We start from the raw sequence: 19,367 nt of genomic DNA on the forward strand, positions 1-19,367 counted from the left end.
AATGGTTAAATCTAGCAGGGAGCTTATATATATATGACACCCTCCATCTATGTAGCTGTGTTTTGCCAGAGGGATGGAAAAATTCAGTCCATTACGAATCACATTAAATTCACAGCATTATGCATAAACTATCCCAAAATGGTAATTCTGTATTGACTGTGACAGCAGTTCTAAACATTAGTCATAGTACTTCTGGCAAAATGTCAACTCTCCATAAGGTACCAGACGCACAGCTTGAGATGCAAACAACTATTTCCTCTCCAAGCCTATTTCTTATAAAAGTAGGAGACGGCAGTAAAAATGGAGGCAGCACAAAGTGTAAATCTCAATCCTTTTATTAAGTCAAATGATATATTTCAGTATTCCTTTTCTTTAATGCCTACTGGTTTGCACCTATCCTGCAGTCAGAGAAGCTCTTAAGCATATCATGCAAAGCCATTCCACTTTCGCTGTGAGACCTTTCAGTTTTTCTGGCAGTGACCAACAATCTCATCTTTGAAGCAGTGGTCAATAAACTTAGTGCTTTTAATGCTTTTAAAAGCTCTCTTCGTGTCCCGCGGACACTTGTTTGTAGCACTCGGTTAAAGCAGCAAGCTTTTAGCCTCACCACCTCATGGATGTTCCCATAATTGCTACTTCATAGTCAGATGAATGGAGATGGGTGCCGGGCAGTGAGAGAACGCTCTCCTCCCTAATCTGTGAGAACTGAGTTAATGTACCATTACAGTAAATAGCTAAGGGCCTGTAAACTGCAGGGATCTCAAAACCAAACATTGTGCCTTTTTGATATATTGCAAATATGAAAATGCAATCATGAGGTTTCACATCATATTACACTAGAACTGACAAAGTCCTGAGAAGATTTAATTGCACGCTGTCTGTAAAGTCATTCAGAGCCCCTTGTTATATATGGATTTATCTTGATTTCCCTATAATAAATCCCTGGCTCTTTTTTTCTTAACTTATTATTAAAAATAAAGTTTTTTACAGACAGAAAACTTGTTGCTTTAATCATCCTACGTAGAGCTCCCTTCATGATCACACATGACATCCATCTGATAAAGCGCTGTGTTTGTTTTTTAAACTGATTATGGCTTCATGAGTAAAGTCAAACACTGACTGAATATTACTGGCGGCTACATACTCACTGCCCATTAGGATGTATCATATTCAGGTCAAAACTGGTACTCTTCCCATGCAGTTTTTTTGTTTTTTTTGATACAGGATCAAATATATTCTCCGTTTAGCCATATTCCTCACCTGTCGAGTGTGAAATACATCCTCTTTCGATAAAAAACTAAACCCCACCCTGCTTAAAAAATAAACATTTATATCAAGACTTGAATGTAGAGACAACTAACAGTAGCACAGCGGCGGACAAAATGCAAAATGAACAACATCGGATTATACAAGAATACAGTCATTACACTGGTAGAACATAGTAGTACACAACTAATCAATACTGAACACAGAAAGTGAGTCTCATTACATATATATACTGTATATATAGATATATATATAGGAAGGCAGATTTGCTTTGGAGAGAACGCAGCCACTTTTCTCCTGTATGTTGGGACCATAGCACTTTGTTTTTTCTCTATACAGAACTGCAACCACCCATTAGCCACAGTAGATTGAACTGGATTGACACTGGGTTACTGCAGGGAAAACATAATCCACAATGACCTGGTAATTTATTGTGCTACTCCATCACTGTAATACCTGTGTATGGTTTTAGATTTTGGCTTCTCAGCACGTATATTTTAGATTCCAGAGGGCAAGACCCTTCAAATGTGACAGATTCTTGGCCACCTGTGACCAGTCTGCGGCGGTGCTAAATGCGGCTTTATTTGAGTGCGTCGTGGTATTTTTGCTGCTCTCTAAGTCTACACCTGATATTCCAATGTGTGAGAAAGCGGAATGATTCACACACCACCTCTCTGATGAGTGTGACTTCCTTTTCTCACCCACACAGAAGATGCTGCGGTGCGCACGGCAACTGTGAAAATTACACCAATTTTTGCGTAAAAACTTATTGCACCCAAAAATGTGTGCATCTCAGCATTAACAGAGAGCTAGCATACATAACTTACATAACTATCAAATTTTATCATGGTGGTTTTTGAACGCAGAGATTCTTGCTTTAGGCGGTACTTCCTGACCGTATGACTCAGCTCGAGTGCAAATGTTCAATGAAAGCCTCAGGCGTTTCCCTCATAAATAAACTGCAGACTACTTAAAGGGCATCACATTAAAGGCCTGATTGAATGATTGCTTTTGAATTTAAGTAAGGGCAGGCTCATAATGGCAGAGGTACACAAACAAACGCATCTGGGCTGAATTGAGGCTGTCAGTGTAGAGGGAGCCAGAGAGAAAGGCTTTGTGCTGCTGTGACTCATGATAACACACTGATCCCCTCCACCTCGGTGAGACAAAGACATGGAAAGCAGAGGGAAGCTACGTCCCATCAAAAGATGCAATTAGCATTTATGCCAGACTAGCCTTGTTGTATTACGACATGAACGCAGTTTTCTGAAATTGCTTTCTTGTTTATGCAGGGACACCGTCTCCTGTTTTAATATTGTTAATGAAACATGCGTGGTGTATCAGGTCTTGCATGTTGAATTAATTTTACCATAGATTCAATAATAAATGCTGAGACAAAGGGATCTTTTCAAAGACTCCAGGCCCTCTGTGTTTCTTAACTCTTTCCTGCTTTCCTGTCAAATAATGTGCAATGTTATTCATAAGCTTAGTTTTCTGGAGGAACCGTTATTTAGAATCTAAATGTTTACCTGCTAATACAAACTAAATCATTTTCTTACTACCACAGAGCAGAACAGCTACATTTTAAGTGTGACGCTGAGAACAGGAACTGTTATTCTGAGCAAAATGTAAGATCAGATACTTAAATCTATGACTAATTTTATGACTTATGAATACAAGTTTGTTTTTTGTACATTAAAAATATCCCAGGATGTAGTTTAAAGGTTCCAGTTGTGATCACTGGCTTGATATTTACTTTCCTGATACTACAACTCGGCCCATAGGAGGAGTCAAACTCGACAGTAAATGTCACCTCAGTGGACGACAAACAGAAGCACGTTGGTCCTTGTAAGGACTGTGGCACCTGTGTGTATACAGAATTCACGCAACATGTTGATAATTAGTCAATACAAAATATTTCCCTGCACCTAATGTGTGTCTGTTGGAGGCGTTCCAAGTTTTTTAATTGAGTAAGGCTGCAAAGGTTTCTTTTGGATTACACTGTGGATGTGCAGGAACTAAGAGGCAACTCTTGTTCATGTAAAGAACAATGATCTGCCACAAGCTGGTTAGCAATTTTGTACCATAGATCTATGTAAATTGATCCCTTAACACGGTGAAGGAAAAAACAGCTGTCTCCTATATCACTGTACATGACTATGACTACGAATCAGTCTGATTAAATTTGTAACTAAGACAACTATGAAGTAGGATGAAAACGACCTTTAGTTGGCCTCTGAATACATTTGTGCTACTGCAGTCTCAAGGTAAATGACTAAACATCTGAAGAATCCATTTTTCCTCTCTCCCACTCGTATAGATCAGTCTAAAATCTCTAATAATGTGGTTCGATGGCATGCTGTTTCACTATAGATGACTCAAGGTTAATACCACACAGCCTGGTGACGTCAGTCTAAGTCTCTGTTCATATAGGAGGGGTAAATCTACCTATGCTCTAATGTTTATGTAAGATGCAACCTATTCTAATCCTTCTTAATAAATATAATTATGAGCCAGCCATGGTTTCAATACATATCATGAGTGAACTATTATGTTTTTTTCAAAAATCTAATTACAACCTGTGCAATTTATTGTATGTATTTCCCACACTTTGCAGTTTAATGTATCACTTCCTGAGTGCTGATATCAACAGCGTATCACCTACGTTTTACTCTCATAAGACTTCTAGTTTCCACTGTCCATGCTCACTGCCATTCCTTCACAGTATGAATATTAAGTGCTACTGATTAAAATGCTGGAAAAGTTCTGTCTATTGTCCTTTCTGACAACAAGACAGTTTTTAGTTTTTTTTAATACCTTTGAGATTGTTCTTTCCACTTGCCAGCAACCACAGATGAACGTCCCTCCACCGCGTTCTTCCACTGTCACAGTTTACTTTAACTAAAACGTGGCTCACGTTGTACCGCATACATCCAGTCATGTGGCGTCTGCTGTCTGTGCCAGTCTCATCTCAGACTACCATGGGAGTGTCTGAGAAGACGGAGCTAATGGACTCTGCTACTGACTTCTTCCTCTTCCCCTTCATAAGAGAACCAGCCTCTGCATCGTCATCGTCCTCGTCCCCGTTGGGGTTCAGCTTGCCGTTCTGGCCCTGCAAGTCCTTGGAGTCTATGAACGCCACGTGCCTGTTCAGCTCGGCCTTGAGCGCTGGGTCCTCGTGAGTCGGTGTCACGCTGAGCATTGAGGAGTGGATACTGTCCTCTCCTCGATTCTTACCCTTGCTGGGGCAGCAGAAACAGCGACATGGCGTCAAGTAAAGGTACATAAGCACCAGCACCACGCTGGCCAGGCAGCCCACCAAGGTGGTGTAGCCTGTGTTCAGGGTCTCTCCGCCCCCATGCATGGTGAAGTTGTAAACCTTGAGCACCACATAGATAGTCTCATTGAAGGCCTCGCTCATGGCAAAGCATGTGTAGGTCCCCGAGTCCTCAGACCTGACTGGACTGATCTGCAGACTCCCGTCTCTCAGGACTTTGGCTGTCTGGTTGCTTCCAGATACGACCGGCACGTTACCAGGCGTCGTCCAGGTCTTTGACATGCCCCTGTGTTTGGTGTCGCAGTTAAGGGTCAGTGTTTGCTCCAGAAATGCCTCCCGATCTTCCTCTTTGAACGTGCTGCAGTTCATATTCTCACCACTGAGCTCAAAAATGCTGACTTGTTGTTTTAGTGGACCGGGCAGAATACATGTGTAGTCGTCTTTGAAGTCAATGGCAGAGTTGAGCTTTCGAATGTACCAGTGGGCGAGGAGTGTGTAGAGATCACAGTGACACAGCAGAGGGTTATTGTGGAAGTAGAGGCCATTTTTAAAATAGGCGGGGAGCACCTGGAGCTCATCGATGGGCAACACCTTGATCCTGTTGGAGGACACGTCCAGGAGGCTGAGTTTCTCCAGGCGTGACTTATCCTTCACCAGCTCGACAGGGAAGCGGGAGATTTGGTTCTGGCTCAGGTACAACTTCTGCAGGTTGATCATGGTGATAAAAGCTGTGCGGTCGATCTGTGAAATCTGGTTATTGTACAACAAGAGGACTTCCAGGTTGACCAAAGGTTCAAAGATGAACTCATCCAGATGCTGCAAGTTGTTTGAGGACAGGTCCAAGTAGCGCAGGTGCTTCACATATATGAACGCCTCTGAGGAGAGGAAGTGGAGACCGTTGTGGCTGAGCAGGAGGTTGTGAAGGTTTGGGAGCTTCACCGGGGTCCACTCTGATCGCAGCCGTATTATCTCATTGTAGCTGAGATCCAGCACAGCGGTGTAGAGCGGTAGACCAGTCGGGACGGTGGTCAGATTCATCTTGGAGCAGCTCACTATGTTGGAGGCGCAGATGCACGTCTTGTGGCAGTTTAGCGCAGATCCAGCTGCATCTGGAAGCCAGAGCAGAGCCAAGCAGAGGGCAAGGAGCAGGGCCCATCTCTGACTCCAGTGAGGTAACGCTTCCAACAGGCTGTCACCTGCTCTGGTGGAAGGCTGCAACATGCTAGCAGTTGTTTCTAAATCCCAGGGAGGTTCACTACGATCCCATTCTCAGAATAAAGCATGGAGGAGCAGCTGGAGGATTCCCAGGCACATTGCTGATTGAAGGCTAAAAAAAAAACAAAAAAACAACAAAAAAAACAGATATAATTTTTTAGCCAAACAGACTGTAAACACAAACCTACACATTTAAGTGGTGGAGGAGAGGTATTCAAATCACAACAATACCACGATAGAAAAATACTGCATTTAGAAATGTATTTAAAGACACAAGCTGTGATAGATAGAAATGTAAACAAAAGGGCCGAGCCGCCACTACAATTTAAAACACTTCAGCTTTCCATCGCTCCCTTATTGAATGATGGATCTCTGAACACACAGAGTAACAACAATAGAGGACTGATGCTGATTCTGCTGCTTTCCAGTGCTGCTTGTTTACATCAGTGACGCTATAAAACACGCCTGTGTTCAAATATTGTTGACACAAATACAAATTTTGACTATTTCTTTGTACGTAAAAGCCTTCTATTGACTTTTAAAGATTTGCTGCACTCGGCAATCCCGCTGAGGTGCCAAAATGGAAGTATTAATAAGTAGCCCTTATATTGTACATACCAGTGGTGGAAAGTAAAGTACATTTAGTAAGATACTGCATTTAAGTACTGAAGTATTAACATTTTTCTACTTTTTTATACCCACTGCAATCTACAGGCATAAACTGTACTTTTTATTCCACTATATTTCTTTCAAAAATTCCATTTACTTTGTACAGTTTGTCTAATAATACAAAATATAATCAACACATAAATGAAATAAATACATTTTCAGTAATTATAATCTATTAATATACAATATTCTGAAACATGCACTGCTGCTTTTGGTGCTTTAGGTACATTCTGATGCTCATATTTTTGTACTTTTACTGAGTATTTCTGCACTGTGGTATTGCTACTTCTTCCCCCTCTGCTGCAGACTGCACTGCACTGAGTAAATGTCCTTCCCGCCTCTGGACAAATCTGAACAGTCAGTATTTCATGCACAGTAGCTCCTCTCTGCCTCTTTTTCTTGCGCTTTTTCTTCCTCACGCATCTACTGTACAACAGCACAAAGTTTCCCCTGCTGCTGTGCACCGTGCGCGTCCTCCTCTAAAGCAAACAGACACCCGGTACTCACGCTATAACCCATGTGCACACTCACTCCTGGAAGAAAGGCATTGATTTTCCTCCTCTTTCCATTTCCTCCCCCTTCCGTCTCTCCCTCGCTCTCCTAATGTCCCTGACTCGCAGACAAATACAGCTGCACACATGAAAAGCAAATAAATCCAACATAAAATGACAAATGCATGCACATGTTTACGTTTTTCCATATATTCTGGAGTGTCCTTGGCGTGTTTTTTTTTTCTGTGGAAGAGCTGTGCAAACGTTGCATTGCACCAATTCTGTGGGAAAACAAAACGGAGCACAACATGGAAACGTGAGCCGAGATGGAGAAGGAGGAGGAGGAGGAGGAGGAGGAGGAGAGACACTCACCTTCACCCGGGATGCAGGGACGCTGGCTTTCATTAAAACAGCTCCTCGTTTGTTTACAATGCTGCTGCAAACACACACATAACAAAGAATAACTGAGACTCTTCTCAGACACAGCAGCGGATGCGGGGAGGAGGGAGAGCTCCGGAGATCTACTGGCCAAAATAATCCCGCTCCACGAGCACATCCAACACCCGGCGCAAAATTACGCAAAAAGAAAGATTACGTAAAGAGCAGACAGCGCACGTCTTTTAACTAACAACCATCGATGAGCGACCCTGTTTCAGCTTCACTGTCTGATCTCAGAACCCGCCTTGGACACGCACGACCCCCGCACGTCCGTCTTTTGCAGATATCTGGCGCATCTTGAGCAGGTCCGGTTCTCGTCTGCTCCCATCAGCAGCCATGCAGATAATTAAGAATGAGCAGTCTGTGGCTGACGAGCTTCCTGTGGCTCCTCACAGGCCTGCTGCTCCCCGCTCAGAGCTGCTGCTGCTACTGCTGCTGCAGTGGTTGACGTGGTTTTTAGCGCGCTCCAAGCCAGAAGGCGCTGTTTGCCCAAAGTGGCCGCGCCAAAGACGCACCGAAAACCCACGAGAGGGGATGGGAGACCGGCCAAGAAATTCATATATGTAGAAACACGCGGCTTATAATAACTGCGTCGTCGTAGGTTAAAGTTTCAGTGTCGTGGGCAGTATTTCATTTTCATGTGCAATGTTTTGATTCCATGTAGAATGTCAATTTTACTTGCAGTAATTCTTTAGAATACTCAGATTCACGATTAGAGAGTTTAAAATTCAATTTCATGTGCAGTATTTCTTTGTCGGGTCCAATTATCCAAATTCAGGAGCAGTATTTCATTTTAATGTCAGTGTAATGTCATTTTTCAGGTGCAACATTCCAATTTAGTGTGTAATATTTAAACTTTATTTGCAATATTGCTTTATAATATTCAATAGATTCCACATTCAAGAGTTGAACATTCAATTTCAGGTGCAATTTTCATTTTCAAGTACAACATGTCAATATAATGAGCAATATTTCATTTTTAAAGTGCAAAATTCCAATTTCATGTGTTATATTTCAGTTGTATTCGCAGTAATTCTTTAGAATATTTGATACTTTCAAGATTGGAGAGTTTAATGTTCAGTTCCATGTGTAGAATTATGCAAATTCAGGAGCAAGATTTCATTTCCATGCACAATTTGTCAGTGTAATGTGCAGTATGTCATTTTTCAAATGCAGTATTCCAATTTCATGTGTAATATTTAAACTTAATTTGCAATATTTCTTTATAGTCGTCAATAGATTCCACATTCACGAGTTCAACATTCAATTTCAGGTGTAATTTTTCATTTACAATTACAGTAAGTCAATGTAATGAGCAACATTTCATTTTTCAGGTGCAACATTCCAGTTTCATGCGTAATATTTCAATTTTGCTTGCAATAAGTCTTTATAATATTAATTAGACTCATATTCAAGAGTTTAATGTTCAGTTTCATGTGCAGCATTTCTTTCTCAGCTTCAATGTTCCAAATTCAGGAGCACTATTTCATTTTTTATGTACAATATATCAGTGTAATGAGAGGTATTTTATAATTTTTTCAGGTGCAATATTCCAATTTTACCTGACATAATTCTTTACAAATTGCAATAGACTCAAGATTCAAGAGTTTAATGTTCAATTTCATGTACAATATGTCATTGTAATGTGCAGCATTTCATTTTTCCAATTGCAACATTCCAGTTTCATGTGTAATATTTCAATTTTACTTTCACTCATCTCACAGACAACACTTATTTTGAATGATTTGCACTTGAGAGTAACTTGTTCTTTCTACTGTCTCCTGCTTTTAACACATTTCCTCTGATAGTTTAGCTGTATCTGGTTGTCTGTTGACATTGTATGAATGATATTAAATCGCCTTTTCGGATAAATAAAGTTGTCTGAACTGAGCTAAATGTAGATTATGTGGCAGTTTTACATCACCATCGATATCTTGTCAATCATCAGCTCAGGAGGTGGTTCTGTTCTCCAAAAAAGACTAATAATCACACAGAATTTTCTTTGTACGTGCTCCCAGAAGAGAACAAATATACATTGATCTTTGTGGCCTTTTGACCTTTCCTTCCCTCCATCATTATTAGTGGCCAAACTATAAATCCTCATTCCACTGCCTCTCATGGGGACACCACATTTTTGTTGTGCACATGCCCTTAAAACAAGTCTAAATATAGATGGACGGTCATTGCAGTTCTCTGCTAATCTTCCCCTTCTCCTATGATGTTGTCTCATAGTCGAGCAGAAGTGATCTAATTAAAACTGCATTTTTGTAAATAAAGCTAGTTTTTTTTGGCTCTGAGACTCTGTGGCTGGATGTTCCCGTCTCGTAAAATAAGTCACAGATTTCACTCAAAAACCGTCGCACATTTTTCTCTCCTCCTTCCAGTCCATCATCTCTTATCCATCCGACAGCTGAGTGTGCTAACAGTGACTACATGTTCTGAATGGTGTTACTATTTTTGTTTTGTCACCATATATGTAGGTTCCCATTCATTCCAGTGGACTAGCTTCATTTGGGAATCATTCTGGCCGCGCAGTGAGTCCATTTGTTCTCGGTTTATCTGTGATTTATGAATCTGTGCAGCTGCAGATGCAAACTACTCCTTAAATGATATGTTTTTTCTAAAATTAGTGCAGACAGTTTGTGCGTCAGTGCATTATTTTGCGGCTGAGCGCTTCAGGAGTGCAGACGGCCACCAGCGTGTCCAGCTTTACCAATGATTTCCTCACATAGCTGGTGTTATTCTCACTCACTGTGCACAATGTGTGTTTGTGTATTTGATTAGGTCTGTTTCTGAGCGCCGACTGAGCGGGGAAAACCTTGTCATTTTTTACTCAAGTGAATCCACCCACATGCTGCTTTTTGAGATCTTTTTTTTCTTTTTTTTTTCGGGTTTTCCTTAATTCACAGATCTGCTGCAGCCATTCTTAGCTTTGGCAAAGCTGTGAGAGCCTGTGCATTGCCAATAAGCTGCTACACCGATGCAGCCTCCTACTCAGAATGCCACCAGAAATCATTTAATAAGATTATAGCAGCAAGGGGCATGGAATAATTCAAACGTTGTATGAATTAATACCTCATTATATAATCATATATGAATGGGCATGACCGTCCTCTGAGAAATTAGATTGAGATATAGCAAATGCAGAGCCTGGAATTTGGGTTTTCTTTATGTCTAGATTTTAAAAAATGTACAATTATGAATATATATCAGTGCTATTTGTCTATGGCATAAGAAAAAGTATACCACATGCTAGACTTTGTTCTTTAAAAGTCTCCTCAGTTTGACCAGATATTGCACATATTAAATTCAATCTTTCACCTGTCTTGGCACAAAGCTGAATCCTGTTTGTGTGTGACAGTCAAGCCTGGCAGAGTTTCAGGGCAGAAATTCTAGTGGAACTGGATTTGCTTTTAAAAGATATGCTTTGGCAGGTAAAGCAAACAGATCGGCTTTAATAGCATTCACTGCCAAACAAAATTCTCCAAGCGCAAGATAAATCCCTTTGAAGCAGGTTTAACTTGTTTTCAGGTAAAAATCGAGCAGCATTTAGACTTTGTACGCCCCCTCAGATGCTGGACTCAGACAAAAATGCATGAATATCGTATTACTTCTCAGAGATGGTCTCTATGAATTATGTAAATATACACTTTTGGAAAATCTCTGTCTCATTGCACCTTAAGAAAAACCTCCAGGAAATGCAGGTACAAACCACAAACTGGACATAGTGTGAAACCTCTGTCTGACCAGAGCATTTTAGCGCCGTGACTCTTGTGAGATGGAGCTGAAAGTGATTAATGTTCTGTTCGGCTCCACTTCCTGCTGCGATAGGGATAGTGTTGCCTGGCAACTGCCTGCGGCCTTTCGTTGACTGTTTTGGCTCCGTGGCAAATCTGAAGTGGCCTCGCCTTCTCTTATTCTTGGACTTACCTGCTCAGATGGTGTTTTAAGCACAGATTGATGTCTTGATATCTGCAAAAACAGTCCCTCATGAGCTCAGGGAAGAGACACCAGTAACCAAAAGCACTTTCTTATCCCATAATTCGCCAGCATGCATTGAAATATTTAAGAGCTAAAAAAATATGTTGAGGGTCGATATATAATTGCAGGACTTTTTGTAACATAGTTGACAGGTATCATAGTTGACATTTTTGCTGTTTTCAGGCCTAAAATTAACATGACCGCCTATAACCAACACCACATGGCATTTTTACACAAAGATTCTTCCAAATTATATATACTAGTAATGTCCAATATTGGCTTTTTTGCCAATAATCGATATGTCGATATTGTCCAACTCTTAATTTCCGATTCCAATATCAACCGATACCGATATATGTGGGCTATTTAACTCATTTTATGTAACATCACATATCTCCTGTTGTGGAATTAACACATCATGCCTAATTTTATAGTGATGCCTCACTGGATGCATTTTCAAATGCAACAAGGATTTCCAGTGCATTATTTTATGGGTTTTCATGACAGGCTAAAAAAACGATACCGACATTGACCAATATTACATTGTTATGCCAATATCTGGCTGATATTATCAGACATCCCTAATGTATACAATCAAGTAAAATTGAAATTGAAAGTTATTTCTAAAGATATTGTAGTAAACCTGTTGACATGCCATAAATCCACTCTTGACTCACACACTACTTTATATTAAATAACTCAGAAAGCCTTGGAGTCTGGCCAGTCTTTTCTTCAGGAGGAAATGACATCATGTGGAGCAGGTCATGTGATCTGGAATTAACACACTTCCTTGAGAGGTGTTTTTGTAATGAGTAACTTAGTGGAAAGTGATTTCTGGGACACAGATACAACTTGCTATTTAACATATAACATTTGATATATTACCAAAAAAGAAATATCTGTCATGATTATCTCAACTTAATAAAAAGAACACAGTCAAAACTGTTTCTGAATAAGCTCATTGTATTGTTTAGCTAATTAGAAGGTGGTTGTTATTAAATTAGGACGGTTATTTAGTTGACATTTTAGTGATATCCAGTCATTTTTTTAATTAAAAACCGAGGCACAAAGCGACAAAATCGAGACACAAAGTGACAAAACCAAGACTCAAAACGACAAAAACGAAGTGTTTATTATTAAATTTGTACGGTTATTTAGTTGACAAGTTGTGATATCCAGTCATTTTTTTTATTAAGAAGTGATTGTTTCCATAAGAAATAATTATGGAATTTGTAAAGACATGATCATAATGAACTTAAAAGACTTTTTTTTTTCAGAAATGATAACATGAACAGATGTGGCATTCTGAAAGCTAGAAACCTCAATGAGGAGGTTGGTTTTTTAGAGCGGTTTAAGTCGTGTTTACATACAGCCATCTCTTTGTGTGCTCCACCTGGCCTCTCTGCTGACATGGTAAACACCTCTTTATATACAGTCAACGGGAAACACACACTCTTGTCACCGAGCCGACTGGTTTACACAACATACAATTGAATGCAACCAGACTCCATGTTGGCTGTGATCATTACAGCTGCAGCTGCATTGACAACCAACACAAAGGGTTGTTTTTCAGCATGCCTCTGGTCATTCTTACTGTTGAAACCTGCAATAATTATTTTTGAATGTAGATTTTGCGTTAATATGGCAAATTTATCAAAGCAAACATGCTAAACCACAACTTAATTGCTCATCCAGTGTGTTACAGAGCAACATTTGCAGCATTACTTTTGTCCAACTGATAAAAAAAGTCCAGTTCAGTCTGTTTTCATTCAGTTTTTTGGTTTCTACAGACTTCTGAGAGAACCGTTTGGCCCTTTAGCTGCTAAATGCTCCACTGTGTCCGTAGCTTGGTCTCCATAACTGCATCTGTTGACAGTGTACGATGGGTTTCTAGAGCTTTTATACTGAAAAACGCTGCCCGCTGTAGCTGAAAACAATGCTGTGAGAGCAGTGAGCGTGAACTGAAACAGGTCAGAAAGATGAACCAGTGATTCTCAAGCAACAGTGCAAGTCTCCTACACTGTAAAAGAAACTAATCAAATCAATATTTAACATTTTTTAAATGTTAAATTTTCAAACAGTTGACGTTGTTTTAAATTTGTTTTTTTTGCATATTGTAAAAAGCCATATTTTCACAGAAAATGTTTGTTTTTAAATTTTTCAGATTAAATTGTCATTTAACATAATTAATTCCCTCCAGATTTATGGGTATTTGATGTTATTTTAAATAAAAAAAAAAATGATTATGAAAAAATAAAATGTTTTTTAAAAGTCATTAATTTAAATCAATTACCAGCATAATTACATTCACAATTTGTGTAGGGTATTTATGAAGTCGCCAAGGGATATGTAGAAAGATTAGCTCAAGTCGTGATAAAAAAAAACAAACTAAAATTACGAGTTAATTAAAGAACTGGGTGGACCTATGGACAATTGGAAGTAAAACAGTGTTAACAGCTGAAACAGTTAAACACTTCAAGTAATGTTAGAATATTTAACTTAAATTAATGACAAAACAGCATCAATCAAAATGGCCTCAACGGTGACAGTTCAACAGGATGAACAGCAACAATATCCACTTCCATATAATTATGTGTTCTGATTTAAAAAAGAGCTCCACAGTGGGTTTGAGTCCATCTGACAGGCCTTTCAGTTTTCAATTCAGTTCGACAGTCTTTCAGCTCTAACCTGATAATTGCACCATTTCAAGTTATTTCAGAGGAGAATGAATTCAAAGTGTGAGACAAGGTCATTCTGCTTTCTTTTTATGCACAATGAGTCCAGACTAGCCAGCTCAGTAATACTGTCTGCCTTGGAATTAATCTCATTAATGATCATTTAAAGACCTGTAATTATATGTAAAAGGTGTGTTTGTTTTCAGAAATGATGTGCCCGCTGAGCTGGACCTGAATTTCCAGTTTAAGCTACCAGCTGAGATTAAATATCTATATTATTAACACTTATTTGAATTTTTAATGCTAATTTGGCTTGGCCAGAAATGCAAACATTGGTGAGGAGAGAAATTTCACCCATAAAGTCCTGTAACACAAAACCCCAAATAAAAAATGAATAATAATCAGAGCAAATCTGTGTTGCTGATACAAAAAAACCAAACACTGCAAATGTTAACGACAACTTATCCAACAGGAAGCAACTCTCAATCTACATCCTCTCCACTCACCTTCGCACCGTTGTCTTTGTCACTTTTATGATTAAAAAAGCTTCCCATTTCCAAAGCCTCAGTGAATTAGCCAGCCAGCCACCAACACATACAAGAAATGTGTGAAAACCAGGTGAATGAGGTCGATCTGCTGCTTGAATAAAACACAGAGAACCCAAAACATGGGATGCTTTTGTTTTTGATCAGTAATGTCCTTTATTTTCAGTGGCTTTGATGCCTGATTGGAATTCCACATCAATACATCTGCTGCTTTTTGTTCCTTATTATTACTCCGTTAAGGAACATGGTGGAGTTATGTGACGATTGCTGTACGTTTGTCTGTCTGTCTGTAACATTACTCAAAAACGGACTAACGGATTTGGATGAAATTTTCAGGGAAGGTCAGAAATGACACAATGACCAAGTGATTAGATTTTGGCAGTGATGTGGCTTATAGTCTGATTCCACGGATTTGTTAAGAATTTAACAGTCTCGTATCATTGCAAGATAGCGGCACAGCATCACTGTAACTATGACAACAAGTGAATGCTACGTCAGCTGATTGCTGATGATCACATGATTGCAATCCTACTACAAATCCACCGCTGCGGACTTATCGGGTCTTATCTGTCAGAAATTACACAACTGAGCAGCCTTGGCAGAGTACTGCACTCGCTGAGTGATTTTCATGCTTTTATTTATAAGCTGCAGAACTATTCATAAAGCTATAGTTTGAATGTGCAACAACCAGTAAACAATAAGCAGAAATTCAGTATAAAGCTCATTAAAGCTGAGAGGAGCTGATATGTAGGTGATCACCACTGTTATATAAATTGCCTTCACATCATCATTTAATACATTGTTTTTATATTTCTGGTTAAAGCCGGTGTATTGTAATAGGAATCTACACTACTGAATGGTTTGTAAACACACATGATGATGTTCGCTACACATTCAAAATGACCTCCAGGTGGTTTTATCGTTCATTTTCTCACCGAAAAGTATCGTTTTTATTTTACATCTGGTGGTGCTCATGTTAAACAGTAAGACAGTTTGCACTAAACACATTGTAAATAATGTATTAGTTCTAAATAAATCAAACGGTGGTGTATCTGACACAGGTAACTGTACCTAACTGAGGTGTTTATCTCCTCGGGAGTCAAATTGCCAGTTCTTGCAGTATCACTTCCTCTTCTGGCTTGAAAAAAAAAAAACTTAGACATGTAGGAATGGTCTCAAGAGAAAAAAAGAAAAAAAACAGAGTACCGTAATCTTTGTTTAGCCTACGTCTGGTCTGCTCTTGGTTTCCATGGCAACACTTTTAGTTTTGTCTTTGATCAGAAGTGCAGGGATGAAGCAAGGTCACTCGACAATCATATCTCAGAGAAGAAGCCCACATGGATGGCACATGCTTCAATAAAAGCAAAGCTGTCTGTAATCTTGGCTCATCTTTTCTTCCCATTGCTTAGCAACAGGCCGTGCTTTAGCCATGTGCACAGAGACCACTACTCTAAATCACGGAGGAAAAGGGCTGCAGGTGTCAGAACGCACCGAGACGCCGTGAGCACCAACAATGGATGTAATCAAGAGGCAGGGCGCACATTGTTTTCCCTCGCTAATTAAGCCGTCGCTACAGCGGTTACAAGCTCTGCTGTAATAACTGAGCATAATTACTTCTGTCAGGTGAAACTGACAGGACTCATTACAGATGTATTTAAGTCTGCATCTGGGAAATATGAAATCTGCATCAATGGCACCGTAAAGACAAACAAAACAAAGCCAGTGAATATGTTATGTTGATTTTCTGAACTGAGAGAGGATGAGAGAGATATTGGAAGACGAGGCATTTCCCAGGCTGTATCTTTAATACCTGTTAATCCCTTCCTCAGGGCCGAGATAAAGGAGTCGATGCATGTCGGCTGCTCCCAAAGGAGACACATGATAGGCTAATTAACTATGTGGGAAAAACAATGCTAATCCTCTGCCTTTGCAATAAGAGCCGCGCCCCTGCACTTGGCCAATAAGACGATGTGATCTCGGAGAAGGTGTTTAAAGACTGGAAACAGTCGATGACTCCCTGCTGGAAATGTTTGGCTTCTGATGCAACATTTGAAATAGAAAATACTGTAACAGTTTACAGTGTATCTGTGTCAGCCCCACTGTGTTTTCTCCTCAGTTTTTGGCTCTCCTGTTGCTCTGGAGCCATTTTGGGAACATGTCAGAAAAAGGTGCTGCAGGCGAACGCAGTTTTTGTGACTTGGCAGAGAAAACTTTCTGTGCAAAACCCCACTTGTTACCTTCGCAGAGAGCCCATCCAGCCAGAGTGGACAGGTTAAAACACAAACCTGCAGGGCTTGTTTGCCGCGCACTTGACTTTTTTTTGTCTCTCATTTTCCTGTTCTCAGTGCTTGTGTCCACGGCCACCGGTGGCCCATCAAGCCGGGATAAAGAGGTTCTTCTCCACAGCTCTCCAGTCAAACGGCAATGATTGCGCTCCAAGGGAGACAGAAAATTGCATGTGCGTTTTGGAGTGCAGCGCTGTAATGAGGCTGAGAGGAAAGTGTGCATGGGAGTAACGGTGCGGTCCTTAATTTGTCTTCCGACTGGAAAATGGTGGTGTCGTGCTAAGATGTGCACTTTAGTCCATTTTTGAAAAGAAAAACCGATGCAATTATGAGTGGAGTCAGTTTGTTTCCCACAGGAACTTAATGTTTTCTCTACAAAACCTCAGAGAGCTAAATGAGGACGCGTTGCATTATGAGTTCAGCGACTCCACAGGAAGGGAGTGTAATTGAGAGGCAGACTGGCTATACCTCTGGAGTCATAACAAAGAGATTAAGGAGCCTGAAAAACATAAATCTGCTGCACCAGCACATAAAATGAAATGTCCACCAAACTAGAAATCAAATGGCTGTGTAAAAGAGTGGGATGGAGCGCTGTGTTTTGGTCGAGAAGCAGAGGAGAGCGATAGAAGGGCTGAAAGGGGAGGAGAAGGAAGGGAAGCAGAGCGAGGAGTTGGACAGAATGTCCTTTGGCTTTGAAGACAAGTGTCCCGTTGCATCATTAGATCGGAGGGTGTTTACTGCATGCCTTTATTTATTCAGCTCTGGGTTGTGAATAATGGAGCACACTCGAGGAGGTTCCTCGTCAGCAAGGACGAAGACTCAGCCATCTGACGGGAAGCAGTTCTCTACTTTTACTAGCATGTGTGTCGAGTGTGCACCTCTTCAATTAATGCACACGTCAATGCCCTCAGATGATTCTAAAATTAGTGAAAGCACTCGAGCACCCCGTCTCGATTCCCATCATTAGCTATTTGACTGTTATCACATCCTGGAATGAGGTTTCAGCGAGTTCTCCCTTGAGCATCGCTTCTTCTCATTTCCCCCTGAACTCTGGCCTTCACAGCACCAGCCAAAACAAAACCTGCCTGTCTCGATTGCATAAGACAAATGCTTCACGCATGACTGCACTGCGGTGACTCCAGTGGTGAGTAAGGATTTTATAAACAGGTTTTAGACTTGCACCCCCAAACCCATCAATATTCATTCTTAGCTCTATCCTGCAAGCATGTGCTTCGTTCAATCCCACAATGCACTAGTGGGAAGTCCGTCCGAAAAAGGCAATTCAGCTGTGGCTCAGGCGAACAGACCCAGCCCCATGTTAAGCTGGAACTGGCCTTTGCAGCTGTTATATAATGGCTGCTGATGCCCGTGGCAGCGTGTGATGAGGGAGTGAATGAGTCAGTTACTTTGGTGCTGCAGGATCTATGTATTATTCAGGTGTGGGTTCATCCTCGGGTGCTCCCCCTTGAGCCCATCCTTCAGCCAGGACTGGGCGGTCAGTCAGCAGCCTGTCAACGAGAGCCAGAGGTGAAAGAGCTCCAACAGCTGTGAGGAGCCGAGATTTTTTTACAGACAGGAAAATTCACAAAATTCAAGTTAATTCTGCCAATTTTAATGTAAAATGTTCCAGCACAGACCATATTTCACTGCTCACATTTTGCCATGTCATAGTAGAAAAAGCTCGTGTCACTATTAACCTTAACCACGGTCCTATCTATCAACCATGACAATGAATCTGCATAACAATAGTAGCAACTAAATGGAATTCATGTCAATTTATGCTTTTCCTATTGTGACTTGTCAAAACATCTTCTAGGCCAATTAGTCATTCGGGTCTTTATTAAGAATATGAGCAAAGCAAACTAATGATTAAGACTCTAGTCACACACTCCTTTACTTATAGTGTCTGAGAATGTAGCCTCACAAAATAATACTTTTTTTTTGCTTTAAGTCTGTAGAAGATAAAAGTTAGACCCAGAACCAGGAGCATCCGGATATGTGAGACATTTTGCATGTTTGCTTTGATCCTTCGTGTTTTGATTAAAGAATGGTACATATCTTACAAATTCTGCCATGGTGTGGAATATGTGAGCACAACTTTGATACAATGATTATCTGCAAAAATGTGAGTTATGCTACAGCCTGGGTTATGCTTTTCGCACGAAAGTGATGCACGGAAATGAGACGCTCGAGAGAACATGTGGCTTTTATACTCTGCTGTATTTCCAAACTGCAGGGGGCAGTGCATCGCACACAGCCATCTACCACGGCACTAAACTAGAGTAGAAGAAGTTTGCCATCGTTCACACCACTGATAACATGGCATTTTACCGAATAGTTGCATTTGAACACTTAGTTTTAATTTCACACCATGAATTGTTCATAACCCGGTTACCACGGTGATCTCTGTGTGATGAATTGTATAAATGCCTGTATTATTGAACTTCTGCTGCTAGGAGCTCTTGTTCTTCCACCATGTTTTCCCATTGACTGTCTGTTGTGCACACGAAAAATGTGGAGGTGGG

General features: G+C 40.4%; 2 protein-coding genes across 3 annotated transcripts in view; one reads left to right on the top strand and one right to left on the bottom strand.

Moving 5' to 3' along the window:
• atxn7l2b (ataxin 7-like 2b) overlaps positions 1-19,367 on the top strand; it is a 43,992-nt gene that overhangs the window by 11,677 nt on the left and 12,948 nt on the right. The gene's annotated exons all lie outside the window — the stretch shown is intronic.
• On the bottom strand, positions 320-7,818 carry amigo1 (adhesion molecule with Ig-like domain 1). Of its 2 annotated transcripts, XM_055012972.1 has the most exons (3): positions 7,291-7,818; positions 7,118-7,199; positions 320-5,870 (listed from the first exon to the last, which is right to left on the bottom strand). In XM_055012972.1, exon 3 carries the CDS (start codon positions 5,762-5,764, stop codon positions 4,238-4,240), a length of 1,527 nt encoding a protein of 508 aa, XP_054868947.1. In that variant the 5' UTR covers positions 5,765-5,870; positions 7,118-7,199; positions 7,291-7,818; the 3' UTR covers positions 320-4,237. The 2 variants fall into 2 exon arrangements, with proteins under 2 accessions (XP_054868947.1, XP_023145489.2); XM_023289721.3 differs by lacking the exon at positions 7,118-7,199.

This window comes from Amphiprion ocellaris, chromosome 8 (assembly GCF_022539595.1).
Source record: "Amphiprion ocellaris isolate individual 3 ecotype Okinawa chromosome 8, ASM2253959v1, whole genome shotgun sequence".
Taxonomy (NCBI): Eukaryota; Metazoa; Chordata; class Actinopteri; family Pomacentridae; genus Amphiprion; species Amphiprion ocellaris.